At 40.6% G+C, this 13,900-nt stretch overlaps 1 protein-coding gene across 1 annotated transcript in view; it reads left to right on the forward strand.

Moving 5' to 3' along the window:
- Positions 1–6: 6 nt before the first annotated feature.
- Positions 7–13,900, forward strand: part of LAPTM4B (lysosomal protein transmembrane 4 beta) — a gene marked incomplete at its 5' end in the record, with an annotated part of 61,974 nt that continues 48,080 nt past the window's right edge. The window contains one exon of the mRNA XM_010709162.2: positions 7–165. Within this exon, the coding sequence (XP_010707464.2) occupies positions 7–165 (159 nt within the window). The remainder of the gene's footprint in view (positions 166–13,900) is intronic.

Raw genomic sequence — 13,900 nt, forward strand, 5'->3', positions numbered from 1 at the left:
GGCCCAGCACCGCCCCCGCGGAGCAGCGCGGCGAGAGGCGCGGAGCGCGGAGCCCTGAGAGCCGCGGAGATGCTGAACTCGCCCTGGGCGCGTTTCTATTCCAACAGCTGCTGCCTCTGCTGCCATGTCCGCACCGGCACCATCATCCTCGGCGTCTGGTACCTGGTAAGCGGCCCCGCCGTGCCCGCGTCCCCCCGGGGCGGAGGGATTCTTCGGTCTCGTGGGCCGGCCACGGTTGCGCTCCAGCCGCTGCATGTGGGGGAAAGCCCTCTCCCCGTTACCAGCACCGTGGCGTCGGGTGAGCTCCGGTGCTTCTTCGCTGTTCCCTTTAACGTGCGCACAGGCTGGTGGTGAGCCCCTGCTCTGAGAAATAAAACCCGTGTGTATTTAGGGTCGGGGGGGAGCAAGGCTGTCGATACGGAGCACGGCAGGTTCGCCGGGGTCTCAGACAGTGAGCTGAGTTCATATCTTCACCCCAAGCTGGGGGAGAAGGTGTGACAGGTGGGGCCTCCGGGGTGGGGGCTTCTCCTGCTCCCCCCCACTCCCGGCTCAGCTGGGGCTGGCTGTGGAGCCTGCCTGAAGCGTGCTCTGAGAATCTGATTCTGTCCTCTCTGGTCGCTGCTTCCTGAGGAAGTCGGTGTCAGAGAAGTGCTGGTCGTTGGAGCTTGGTGTGCCTGGGGCTGAATGCTGCGGGCATCAGGTGCCAGGAAAGCTATAGGAAGGGAGTAAGGAACTGACCTTTGGGGCACAGCTTTTAATGGACGGTGGGTCACCACCATCCATCCAAGAAATGGCTGGACACGGCTGTCCTGCCAGGCTCAGGAGAAGGCATGCTGAGCCCACAGCTCCTCTCCCACCACTGAAAATCTTTTCTCAATCCCTTGGGTAGCAGTGCTAGGAAAGCCGCTTTCCCAGAGCCAGCCCTGCCGTAGTCGCGGTGTTTGCAGACGTGTCATGACAATAAAGAGCCATTTATCACTCTAGGTTACTTAGATGTGCTTCAGCCTCTTTCTCCTTCCCTGTTTCTTGGTACAACACATCCATCTCCATCAGATGCCAAGGCCACCCAGAGCTGTTTGCCAAGCGTCATTTTTCAAGTGGCTGCAGGCGGAAGCAGATTAGACCCAGGCTTGTTTGCTAACTACTGAAATTCCCTTCAGAAGGAAGAGAGAAGCGCAGGGCTGTTCTCCATTGTAGGACAGCTCATTAAATAAATTCAATCAGCTTAATTGAAAGGCTGGGTTGACGTTTATGTCCCAGAAATCATATAAAATACCCTATGTCCTATAAAATGCATATTTCACTGTTTTAGAAAATGGTGCATCAGTTGAACTATTTCTTGCTCCTGATAAGTAGCTAAATGAAATGTCCACAGACTGTGGAATCTGTAGTAATTGCAGCATTGAAAAGATGCCCTTTTTGCCCAGCCACAACTTGTTACAATAAGTTTGACAATGTCCTGAAAGACTCTGAGTGTTTCTTGAGGGATGCTTATTATTACTTTCTGCCTTCAGCTGAATGAAACCTACTCACGTCAGTTCCGTGAAGACAGGGACACTGTTTTTTTTTGCTATTCAGTGGGACTAAAAATATTTGAGGAAGAGGGCATTAAGTGAGTCCATTGGTCTTAGATATAAAGAAATGCCTGAGAGCTCTTTAGACTTCATTCAGTACTGTGAACTAATGTTTAAAAGCCAGCGCCCCACTTTCACGTGCCATTTTTCCGCAAAATCTGTTTTAAAATACTCTTCTGTAACTATCAGTTCTTTCCTGGTTTATACCTCTTCCCACTTTGCTTCTTTTTCTTTATAATTTTTTCAGAGCACACACATGAATGACTTCAAATTGACACTAACTCATAACATCCCAGTGTGCATATTGCTTTCTGCCCCTTCTCCTATATCACAAATGTTTTTATTTTTCAGGTAGACTGCTATGAACAGAATTTGTGATGTATGTTGATAAGAAGCACTAAACCTTTTTGCTAGTTTACCACGTTAGGAGGTGAATAAGGGGTAATTCCCCAAGTAAATGCTGTCCTGGTTGCAAAGCCTGGTTTACAAAATCATACAAGAAAGTATTGTTTTATTCCAAAAAAACAGCTGCACTTTGATACCATATACATAAAAATCAGTGCCAGCCTGGTGGTAATTTTTTCTCTGCATTCATTTTGGTTGCTTTACTCCAAACCACAAATGAGCTACGAGCATAAAGTCAGAAATTAAAACTCTTTGATTTTTCTCACCACACTAGTATGTATTCTCTGTGCTGTTTGCCTCTGGGAGACTGCTTGTGGAAATGTGCTTTCTGGGAAATTAATTCAGGAAAGGAATCCTCCTAGAGAAGAAAAAAATTTCTTGTGGATTTTTCACACCTTGCTACCTATGGAGTGTAATTCTTTTTTAGTCTCTGACTATGAATGCAATGATTCAATAGTGCAAGCATCAATAGTACAAGAAAAAAACAGCAGCTTGTAAGTTTTGGTGGATTTTTAACACAATGTTTTCACACATAAAGCAGATCTTGAGTTAGGATAATTTCAGGTGGTAGAATTTCATGTCTGAGTAAATGTGGAGGAGAACAGTCCATATCTCTGGGATGATGTCTCAGCTCTTTGGTTTTAATTGGGATCCTACAAATAGTGGAGGGCAAGGAAAGCTGAGTGCAGATGGAATCATCAGGGCTGTCTGGTCAGAGCACTTTCCATCACAGATGAGGGAAGGAGTACTGTGTGCATTTCTAACACATGCATCCTGCAGTCACAAACACTATTAATGATCTCGTATCAATAGTTAGGAAAGAAATATTTAACTTTGCTTTATATTAGAACATAGTGGATCTCTGAATGCCAACGTTTCTATGATTATTGTGTTTCAGTAGTTTCTTCTCGGTATAGCCATAGTCTTCTTGGTATCATGTCTAGACTAATATAATACAGCATTACATGATATTACACTACACACCATGCACCATACCATATATGTACTATCACAGAGTACTGAGTTACTTCAATGTAAAACATATAATGTAATGATGGAGGAGCCAAGTAACAGAGGAAAATTTCTGAGATCTATGTCTTGTAGGGCTGCAGGATGCCCTGCACTTCAGGAAATGCTGTGCTGTGTTGGGGAGAAGAACTTCAGATGTGCTGCAATACTGAATTTAAATATGATGTTCATAAAAGCTGTCTGGGAGCAATACATATTTCAAAATCTGGGGAACCAGTTCAATTCAGATGGCTTTTTTTATCTTTGTTTTTCATTCCACTGACATGAACTTTATGCTTCTTAGAAACCTATCAAACATAAGGACAGAAGTAATTAAGCAGAAGATTTTTGGGCACAAAGGCTGTAAAAGTGTCATACTGAGGGGAAAGAAGGAAAATGAGAATGTCACTTCCAGTAGCTTGGTTCTGATCCAGATGTTTGTATCAGCATGCTGTTCAAAGCCTCTGAAATGAGGCAGCTTCAGTTCTGAACTCCCCTGGCACTGGTGTCCAAGGGAGAGCTGTCATTTTGGTTAGCTTCAAGTGATCCATCGCGTATTGGTGAGTCAGAACACTATCCCCTTTGGCAACAGCATTTATACATAGAGCGTGTTGTCTTCCTGAGTGTATAGACTCCACTTTCTTTACACGTGAAAAAAAATACAGAAAAGAATAAACAGTGTCAGATGTTCAGATAGTGTCGCAGAAGGATTTTCCGCTAGCTCGATGCACAGCAATGGTGCTTTGTGCACACCCAGTGACTTCGCTGGCACCATCTGGGACAACAGCAGTTATCTTCAGTTGACCTGTGGAGGGAAAAGATGAAACATTCAGGGGGAAAAAAAAATCGAAGAAGGATAAAAAGAAAACGAAAACGAACAACTTAGAAAGAAGGAGCGCTGCCTTTGGTGCCGTGCAGCAGGTCGGGGCGGCCCGGACCCCTGGGGCTGCCTCGGGAGCTGTCCAGCACTGCAGGAGCTGAACCGCTGCTCCGCACCGCCTCCGGGGCCCTGCGAGGGAGCCTAAAAATAACATCTAATGGAAGAGCAAGAACCTTTTATAACTGCGAGTTATTCAGATTGCTGAAGCACCCTCTGAAGGACGTGTGGGAAGAATATAAATAGAGCAAGCCTAGGTTTTTAGCCAGGGTGGCTTCGACGTTTGAGCAGCTATTTGTGGAAGGCTCAGGATGGATTGCTAGTCATGATGTTTCAGTGCTGGACTTTTTTCTTTGAGCACACAGTTTAATGGCTTTTGCCTACATTCTAGTTTTCTAATAAAGGGATTGCATCCTAATGGATGAAATAATGTACTGATAGCCTTTTTATTCTGTAAATCAAAAGAAAAGTACTGCTTACTATACCCTCATTGTGCAGTGGGTTTATGGATTGAACGTTCTGTGAGATGATTAGAGTGCACTTGTAAAAAAATATATATATATCAAGGTATATATTTTGTGACTAGGTTACATTTATTCCCTTTTCCTTTCCAAGGCCTGTGCAAAACTGCATGGATGGCGATGTGCTTAAATACCAGTTAGAAGATTACTGAAATCTAGGCTTACTTGGCAGGGAGCAGAGATCAGCATTGACTGTGCATGTAAACAAAATATACCTACACTAAGGTCCTCTAAGCTACTCTGTCCCCACACTTGGAATCTTTAAACAGTCTAGGACTGCTCACATCAGCAAGGAGTTGTAAGTACATGTCACTTGAACAGGATGAAAATGCCCTTTCAAGGAAGATGAAATGTAATACTAATAAATTAATTTTTCAATTACTTGCAAGTTTGAAAACAATATATATATTAAAAAAAAAAGTATTGAAAGTGTGAAAGGGGAAAAATTGCACCATTAGAAAGCCTGGTATTCAAGGTAGTAGGGAACTTTGTTATCCTGGGGCCAGGTTGTGGAATTTGCATGGATATAGGTTTTATGTCTTATGTTTTACTTAGAAATTCAGACTTGTTTATTTTTATATGGAATTAAATATATTAACAATATGAGATCTCTAACTTTATCTGTCTACTAATGATAATACTGATGCTCTTGTTCCTTCATACAAGCCAATGATGCTGCTTCTCATGTAGTGGCAGTGTGATATTACTGGGATATTGTGTCAGGTTACCCTGCAGGCACTGCTGCCTATACCACCTCCTCTAACAGTCCAGTACTGGTGGCACAGTCTTGCAGAATGGAGCTTGCTGGTTCACCAGGTGATTGCAATTCTGTCAGACCCAGGCAGTACATTCACAGGAAAGAGCTGCTGTTGTCCCAGGGCGATGCCATTGACATGACTAATTCTCATCCCTTATCAGGAGATGCAGTATCATTAGCAGGTGAGAGTTCTTCACTGACAGGTGAAGGGGGCATCACGTAATCTATAAGACTCAAGCTGCCCAATTCTTGTAGTGGAAATGGCTGAAATGACTGAATATTTATGTTTCCAGTTCTGTGTCTATAAAAGCATTGATATCTTTTTTTTTTATTGTCTTTACTTCCTTTCATAAAGTAAACACTGAAATCTTAGGGAAAACAAACAGACAGTAGTATTCCCTAAATAACTTATGAAAACTTCCTGCTTTGTGTGTGTGCTTGTTCTTGAGGACAGTAGAGAGGAAAACTGGATTTCTTTATGAATTAAGAAACATGTTGAATATCCAACTGACACTGAAATCAGTGTATTTACTTTTAGAGTGAATCATATCAATTTCATAATCTTATTCAAGATCAGTATGAAGTATATTAGCAATCCTGTACATAAATACCTACTCATGACTTGCACAGTATTTTCTTAAGAAACTGAAAAGATATGTCTGCATTTAAGATATGAATAAGGCCCAGCACTGATCATCAGTTCAAACAAGACATGTCTGTTCTGGAGGATTGTTTATATTTCAGTTGTAATGTATATAAAGAGTCAGTCTAGAATAATGTAATTGCTAATTGCTTTAAGAACATATTCAAGGAGTTCTCCAGAACAAATCCTTCCCACCATGTACAATTCCAGGTTGCTTTCTACTGGGCAGGACCTTATCCCAGTTCATCCAGGACCTCTTCAGTTAAATTACAAAAGAAAGTCCAAATTGTGGGAAATGTATGTTACACAATCAATAGAACAACTTGCAAAGACCCTAATTTCTCACCTGTGGGTGACCAAATTAATCCATGAACAGGCCAGAAAGTTTACCTGAAAAAAGGATGGATTCATGGTACCTGGTATACTGCATTACCCATATTTCTGTTCTGAGTGAAAATAACCAATAATTTTGTGTATTTGCTGTGTTGCACAACAAGCAGAAACAGTATTTTGTCAGTTTTCCCTTGACTTTGTCACACACCAGTGTGTTTATTAATGTTTCTGTTTTTAACACTTTTTAAGGCATTGGAGGGCTAAAATTCCTTGTAAGCATCTTTTGGACAGGCCATGCATTTACTGAACAGTTTATTAGCTTGTAACACAGCACAAGGATTTCTGAGCACTTCTTTAAGCTCTAATCACCTTGCGTGTGCAGGTTTTCTCATATCTCCAAATACCACAGTAGGATTTTTCCCACAGGGAATGAATTATTGCAACCAGAGCTGATAATCTGCATCAGTTGTCCAGGATAATGACACAGCTGTTTTTTCCAATTAAAAATTTCAGAAAATGAAAAGTTTTGTGAACAGCTGTCTTCCTCCTGTAAGAAAACAGACGGTTTTAAGAGGAATTAAATTTACATAAATACTCATTAAAGGAAAGATGTGCTAAGAGTACCGTACGCTATTTTTGTTTTTTAAACACGTAATACAAAAGTCATGAAAGTAGTTACAGAAAGAAGAGGAAGTATTACATTAATCAAGCAAAATGTGTTTAGAAGTTCCGTTGAAAGTTAATATTTCCTAGTGAGTACTTATTGCACTTTGTAAACTGACCGTTGATTAGACTGACATCAGTGAAAATGCAATTAGTCAAATATTTGTGGACATATGGAGCGGATGTTGCAAAATAGCCAGGAATTAATTTCCTCTATTACCTTCTTCCTCTTTCATGTTCTTGTGATTTGACTGTCATGATTTGACTGCAAAACTGTGGAAGATCAAAGTGGCCAGGGCCTGAAAATGCACACAGAAGTTATTGTGGTGCAGCTGAACTTGAGGTTCAAAGCCCTAAATCTCTGAAAAGCAGAGTAGGAAGCGAAGAACAATGCATATTGCTGAAGGTGCTCCTGGTCCATCTGAGGCACTGAACCTGCCAGCAAGGCATCACTGAGGAAGCAATTTGGATTCAAGCCTACTGCGCTGTTCTGGACCTCCTCTGGGTCTGCTCTCTTTCATATGACTGCAGTCAGCTCCTGCTCCTGTGATCCTAGTCCTCTGGCTTGGAGAGCTTTTCAAAGTACTGTGGCTGTTTTTCACTTCATTTCTGACTTGTGCCGAGCAAGGTCTTGTTCTGTCAGGAGATACATTAATCTACTTAATACAGACAGGATGAATGTTTTTGGCAGAAACAGAGATTTGTAGGAGATTTTCACCTTGTGGAGGTGCATTTTCCAGCCACTGAACAGTTGTGTCCAGGTAGATTGAATAAATGTCATCATGTTGTAGTAATTATCTGTGATGTACCATTCTTTGTGTGCCCTCTTCTTCCTCATGTACCCAAACTGCTGCCTTAGCAGCTGTATGTGACTTGCTGCCAAAAGCTGGGCACACTCCTCTCAGCGATGCAGCAGCACACGTTGAGAGGGGCTGGAGGTTGGTATGGGCTCAGGCAGCACTGTGGCTGGCATGGGTAAGACACTCCTGCCAGTTGGGGCCAGTTGCCTGCAGCAACTCAGCCTTGGGAGTACTGGGCCACCGTTCCAAACCAAGGTTCAGGCTCATGGGACATACCCAAACTCACAGCACTTGAACAGGGCTGCCCTTTTGTGGTCAACTGTAAGCTCAAAAATCCATTTGTAGAACACAAGAACAAAAGCAGAAACCAAACCAATCCCAAAAGACTATTTGAACAACACTTTTTCTAATGAAGTTTCAGTGCATATCAATTCTTTCTTTGCATGTCAGTTCTTTCCTAGCTCTCCACGACATCCTGAACCAAGGCGTGCTTCAGTGGAAAACATGAGCTGGTCTGTCCATGCTGTATTTCAGATGTTTCTGCATGATTGTATTTTCCCAGTGTTAGGTAGAAGGTTTCAGTGGTCATTTCCAGAACCTTGAGCAGATAGAGTTTCAACTTTCTTTAAATACAATGTGAAAGTAATAAAGAATCCACCAATAAATTTACATATAAATACCTTATTCCCTTAAACCACAAAAGGACTAAGATTAAGTATATAACAAATTAAACTCTATCTTTAGGGAGACAGAAACCTCTAGTGTGCATCATGCACTGTCTATCCATCTATTTTTTCTTTTGTAAATTTAGTCATTACCATATTTCATTAGTGACAGGCCTCTTGTGGTTTGAGTTTTAGGGCTGGCAGGCAGCAGTAGTTGAGTCACTTTTATAGAAGAGTGCTGATAAATTATGCTGGACTTCCTATATCAATTTAATCAACACAGAATTTGAAATGCAATGCTTATTGTCATTATAATAATAGAAGTTGAGATTGTATATAAAGTCTGATTAAAATACTTTTATGCAGATTTCTATTGTACAATGTCTTTAATATGCACTCTGACCTAGACTCGTTTTAGCTTGCCTGGATCATTCCTTGAATTTTATGAATAATATGAAAAAATAAGAAACTAAGCAACAGGAACTGCAGACTCTACCCTAACTTCTCCTGGTTAAAGGGAGACTTAATTGCTATTTCTGGTCTGACTAATGTTCTCCCAGTGTCAGTGCAGCATTTCAGATAGCAGTCAGAAATGTACTTTAAGAAACCACATAGGGAAGTAAGAATGACTTGTGCAAGGAAGACATTTTATTTTGTTCTCCTGCTATTTTAGGTTCAGGCAATAATCTGAAGTTTACATTCTGTTTTTAAGATGCCTTGGAAGATGTCCAAGAATATACATTTCCTGAAAAAGCCCCTCAATTTCTCTGTATTCCTCCTTATATCTTCAGTAGTAACGTCTGTTAACAAATTTCACTGAAAGGGGTGAACGATTTCCCTTTAACCCAACTTTACTTGGCTATGTTTCTGTTTCCCTTCAGGCTGTTACATTTGGTGAAAAGCCAGACAAGTGTGACTGAGTTTCCTTCCTTGAACCATTAATTACTTTGTGCATCGCTAACATAACTACAGCTTTTCCCTGCCCCTTGAACTGGAGAGTTGATATACTTCAATTACCGTGAGACAGAAAACTTACATAGCGGAAAGAAGATGGAGAAGTATCTGCTTTGTTAGTCAGAATTGTCCTGCACTGCCATTTCCCAGGAGTTCAGGCCACAGCTTGGCAAATGCTCAGATGTAGCTTCTGGCTCCTTGGTGCCTTGGGAGGGAAGATGATTGAACCATTTCCATGACATCCATAATGAAGCTGCTCACATACCAACCCTCTTTTCTTCTCACATCCTTTGACTGCTCCCTACAGTAGTCAGACATCCACAAAAACTTAATTTGTGGGAAGGCAAAGGCAGAAGGAGAAAATTAAAGATAATCGAGGTAGCCTGCCTTGACATTTTCTATACATTGTTTCTGTAATGGTAAAACTGACTTCAGATAATCCAATTATTATAAAATGTTTACAGACCTGGTTTTGGTTTAGATTCAAGGTGCAAGAAAGATGTGTTTTTTGCTTTCTTTTTTGTTGTTGGGTTGTTTTTTTTTGTTTGTTTTTTTTTTCCCTCTAGACAATGAGCACTATCATGTTTTGTTTTCTAATAGTTTTATGTCCTTCTTATACTGTGGTGCCCAAAATAGCACACGGTGCTTGAGGTGAGGCCGCACCAGTTGCAGAGTGGAAGCAGAGAGAAGAGAGGGAGAGACTCAGAATTAAAAGCGCATGTACCTCTTTCACCACATGGACTGTGTAAAGATATGTACATGCATGGTTTCTGCTATAAATTGAATTCTCAGTATAAATAAAGCTAGTTTTCTTACTTTTTCCTATAAATATGAGGAATTCTTTTCACTGCATTGAGAAGTCTTTGGAGAAGTCTAGTGGAATATTTGTAGAGCTGACCCTATGGGGTTCAATAAAAACATTGGTGTATTTTTAATCCAGTGTGTCAAATTAAAGTCAGCTTAATATTTTCCCTTCTAAATTCCTTTATCAGAGCAACTGTAAGCTGGATGAACTCCACTGCAACTCCTGGCAACTCTTTTAGTGTTTACAGTCATCTGTGTCATTCACAGGCTTGAACGTTTCTCCATTTGCCTGAGTTAGGTATTGGTAAAAGATCTGTATGGATAGTGTGTTTTAGAAGCTACTGTTTTAATTTTAGATAAGCAGAGATAAATACTGTGCAACCCATAGCTCTGTGAGGGGTCTGAAGTTATAGCAGTTATCATTTCTTCATCACCTGCTGATACAGTATTGATACAGAGTGATACTCCTCTCTCTTCTCTGCATTTTATCTCCATGGATCACTTCTCATCTTGGGAACAAACAATGTGGAAGAGAAGACAACTAACTCACTGTGGCAGAGGTCTCTAAGTTTAGCATGTTATGTAGTTTCCAAACTCTGGATGCTGGCAGTGGCAAACATGAGGTTGCGTCCTTGCATCTTAAAACACTGCATGTTCCCTCTAGCAGACTTGCCTCATGTCATGCACAAGCTGCTGTTTCTTTATCTCTGTACAGATGGGAGCAGTAACAGTGACTGGTGGTGTGATCCTACTCTCAGCACCTGCTGCTCTGCTCCCTCTTGCCTGCATGCAGTCTCTCATACAATTGTTGATATTTAATTTTGTCTTCCACTCAGATTTGAAATTGTTTTGTAAGACCAGAAGGAAAAATCCATGTATTACTCCAATATTTGGACTAGCTATCTCCTCCATAATAACCCCTATTTTCCTCCTTTCTCTACATATACTGGAATCTCTACAAAACGGAGGATTTGTCTTCCTTCCCAGTGATGAAGAGGTCGCAGTAGAGCTGTCAGGGCCAACAAGGCCTCATAGTGCCCCTGGGGTTCCTCTTCCGTCACTCTGGGTAGAGCTATGGCTATAACCTGTTGATCATAGTTCTGACCTGACAGTGGAAAATCTTGCATTTTATGCTTACCACCAAACACCACTTTGCTGCATGTTCATGAATGTGTTTCTGTTTCTCAGTCCATAAAAGGAGAACGACATGTCCCATCAAAGAATTATAGGGTTTAGTTGCTTGCTGAAACATTGCACAATTGAAATACTTTCTAAATACTGTTCATTAATTGTTACTTTATTTGTTGCTGAAAGAATGTAAAGCCTTTTGAAGGAAATCTTGGCCTTACTGAGAAAGCAGCAAAACCTCCTTTGCTTTCCTAGAACAGATTTCAACTTTCATACCAACCACATATGTCAACAGGGATTCACTTTATGCTCTTTGCTTTGATGATGTGTCTTTGGAAGATGCTACATCAGTAAGTTTTTAGACATATTAAACATACGCATTAAATCATTATTCAAAATTCAATGGTTGCTTCACATTCAAAACAAAAGAAAATCCCCAACAAATGCAACACATCCAGATGTGTGCACATTTCTTTTCTTGAGAAAGAGGTTGAGCATATAAATATTTGGTGTATTTCACTTCCATTGCTGACAGCATGGTTGGAAGATGCTCAAAGATCATTATGAGGACCAGAATATAAAGTATAGATAGATCAGAAAAGTGATGCATTGGAATGATTCCACTGACTGCTCTAGGCTTTAGCTCAGACAAACACATCCTGTGTCTCTGTACACAGACTTAAAGACTATGCTGACCAACACGTAATCTGATTCTGGGCATATCCACATGGAGAAAGCAGAGTGCCTAGGTCAGTATTTCACAAATCTTCCTGTCTGTGTCTGCACAAAAGATTGGCATGCCTTTAAAATAGCAACACGATATACATTTATAGTTTCTGATTACTTGCTTATTTTGAGTACTCTCCTTAAGTAACATCTATATATTACTGTCATCTGTCCTCTGGTTTTCCACAAACGAGTATAAAGCAATAACTGCACTGCAATATAAGTTATATATAAAACTAACATTTGAGAAGGTCTGTAGATTAATTTGAATCTTAATGGTCGCTGACCCGCCTTGGAAGCCAACCAAGAATAGAAAGACAAGACAAGACCATGGCAACAGCATTCCCAACACAAAGCTGTCTAACTGTTCTGTGACAAAATGCAGCATGGAGGATTCCTAAACCCCTCTAAATGATCTCTTCTACTGTCTGATTGTTCAGCAAGTTGCATAACCTACTTTACCTCTTGCTGTAATTTAAATCTGTTACTTTACCCATCTCCTAGTAGATGTGGAGAAGTTTATTGCTTCCTTTCACTTGCCTTTCTCTCTTCTCTAGACTAAGCATTCTCAGCTTTTCCCTGCTAGTCACAACTTTTAGATATCTAATCATCCTCTGTTCGCTTGCAGGACCCCCCTCAGGGTTTTTATCAGTATGTTTCTGAAGGACTTTGAACTAGGCTCTTCCCGCAGAGTCCCAGTAGAGGACAAGTAGGAGGATAACTTGCACATTTGATGCCTACAGTGCTGCCCACCATCATGCTGCTGATGGGATGGTGCTGAGGCACGTTCAGTTTGTTCATTGCTCAGCACTTTGTTCCAAGGAACTGCTACCTACTCAGTTATCTCTCCTCTTGTTCTTCTACAGTTGTTTGTCACAAATGTGATGGTGATGCTCTAGCCTTGTTGCCAATGAACTGTGCTCTCTATTTGTCTGACTTCTGCTGTAGTTGGCCGAAGTCCTTACAGCCTGGCATTGACTGCAAACTAAAGAAAGATAAAGTGCATAAGTTACTTGAAATACCAAGTATTTCAACAATACTGGAGAACCCTATTCAGTAGATCTTTTGTGAATCTTTGAGAGCTATGCTTTTATTACAGTCATCCTGCTGGCTATGCACTCACCTTCCTGCACTTTTCAGCTAGACCAGCTTTTCCCAGCTCACTAATGAGAATCTCATCATGTCAGAAGGACTGCTTTTCACCTGTTCACAAAACCATTTGTCTGTAAAGAAGGTAAATAGGATGAATTAATATAGCTTAAAATTGACAGACCCATGGAGAATACTGTTTATGACCATACAAATTTTAAGTAACATCAAGAACACCACTTTATTGTCTGTTTTGGGGTTTATTTATTTATTTATTTATTTATTTATTTACGGCCTTTTTGTTTTGTGAAGGTATAAACTGTGCTTGCTTTTTCCTATTTTGTGAGCCTACTCTATTAATAATTTTTCAAAGAGCATTGCTAATAACTCTGATATCAGCTAAACTCAACAGAATTTGCCCATCAAAAGGCATTTATCTTTACCAAGAAATTCTCTAGCCTGTTCATGTCTTCTTATTATAGCCTGTGTTCTTACACCTTTCTGTTGCTGTTAGGAACCTGTGATCAGATTGGGACGACTTCGAAGTGAAAACCAATGCAGTAAAAATCCATCTTTTCCAGCACACTTTATTATCAGCTTTCTTTTCTTTACTTTCCTGTTTATCAGTTATCTTTTTACTTCTGTAGAATAATTTTTTAGACAGGCTGTGTTATTTCATATCTAGTAATCTTTGCAAATAGTCCGCATCATTTCAAAGTGATATAAGCATTTTGTTCAAATTAGCTTTAAAATAGAGCTCTTCCCTCCCTTTACATTCCTCTCATACCTAGTTACTGACTATCTGTTTCAACTGAATTTTTCAATCAATACTATATTCTTGCATTTAACTCACTGCATTTCATAGACCAAGTCTTCCTGGGTGAATTTCTTTGGGTGTGAATTTTCTCTAGGCAGCCTGGTCTGGTGGTTGGTGACCCTGCACATAGCAGGAG

This window comes from Meleagris gallopavo, chromosome 3, assembly GCF_000146605.3.
Source record: "Meleagris gallopavo isolate NT-WF06-2002-E0010 breed Aviagen turkey brand Nicholas breeding stock chromosome 3, Turkey_5.1, whole genome shotgun sequence".
Taxonomy (NCBI): domain Eukaryota; kingdom Metazoa; phylum Chordata; class Aves; order Galliformes; family Phasianidae; genus Meleagris; species Meleagris gallopavo.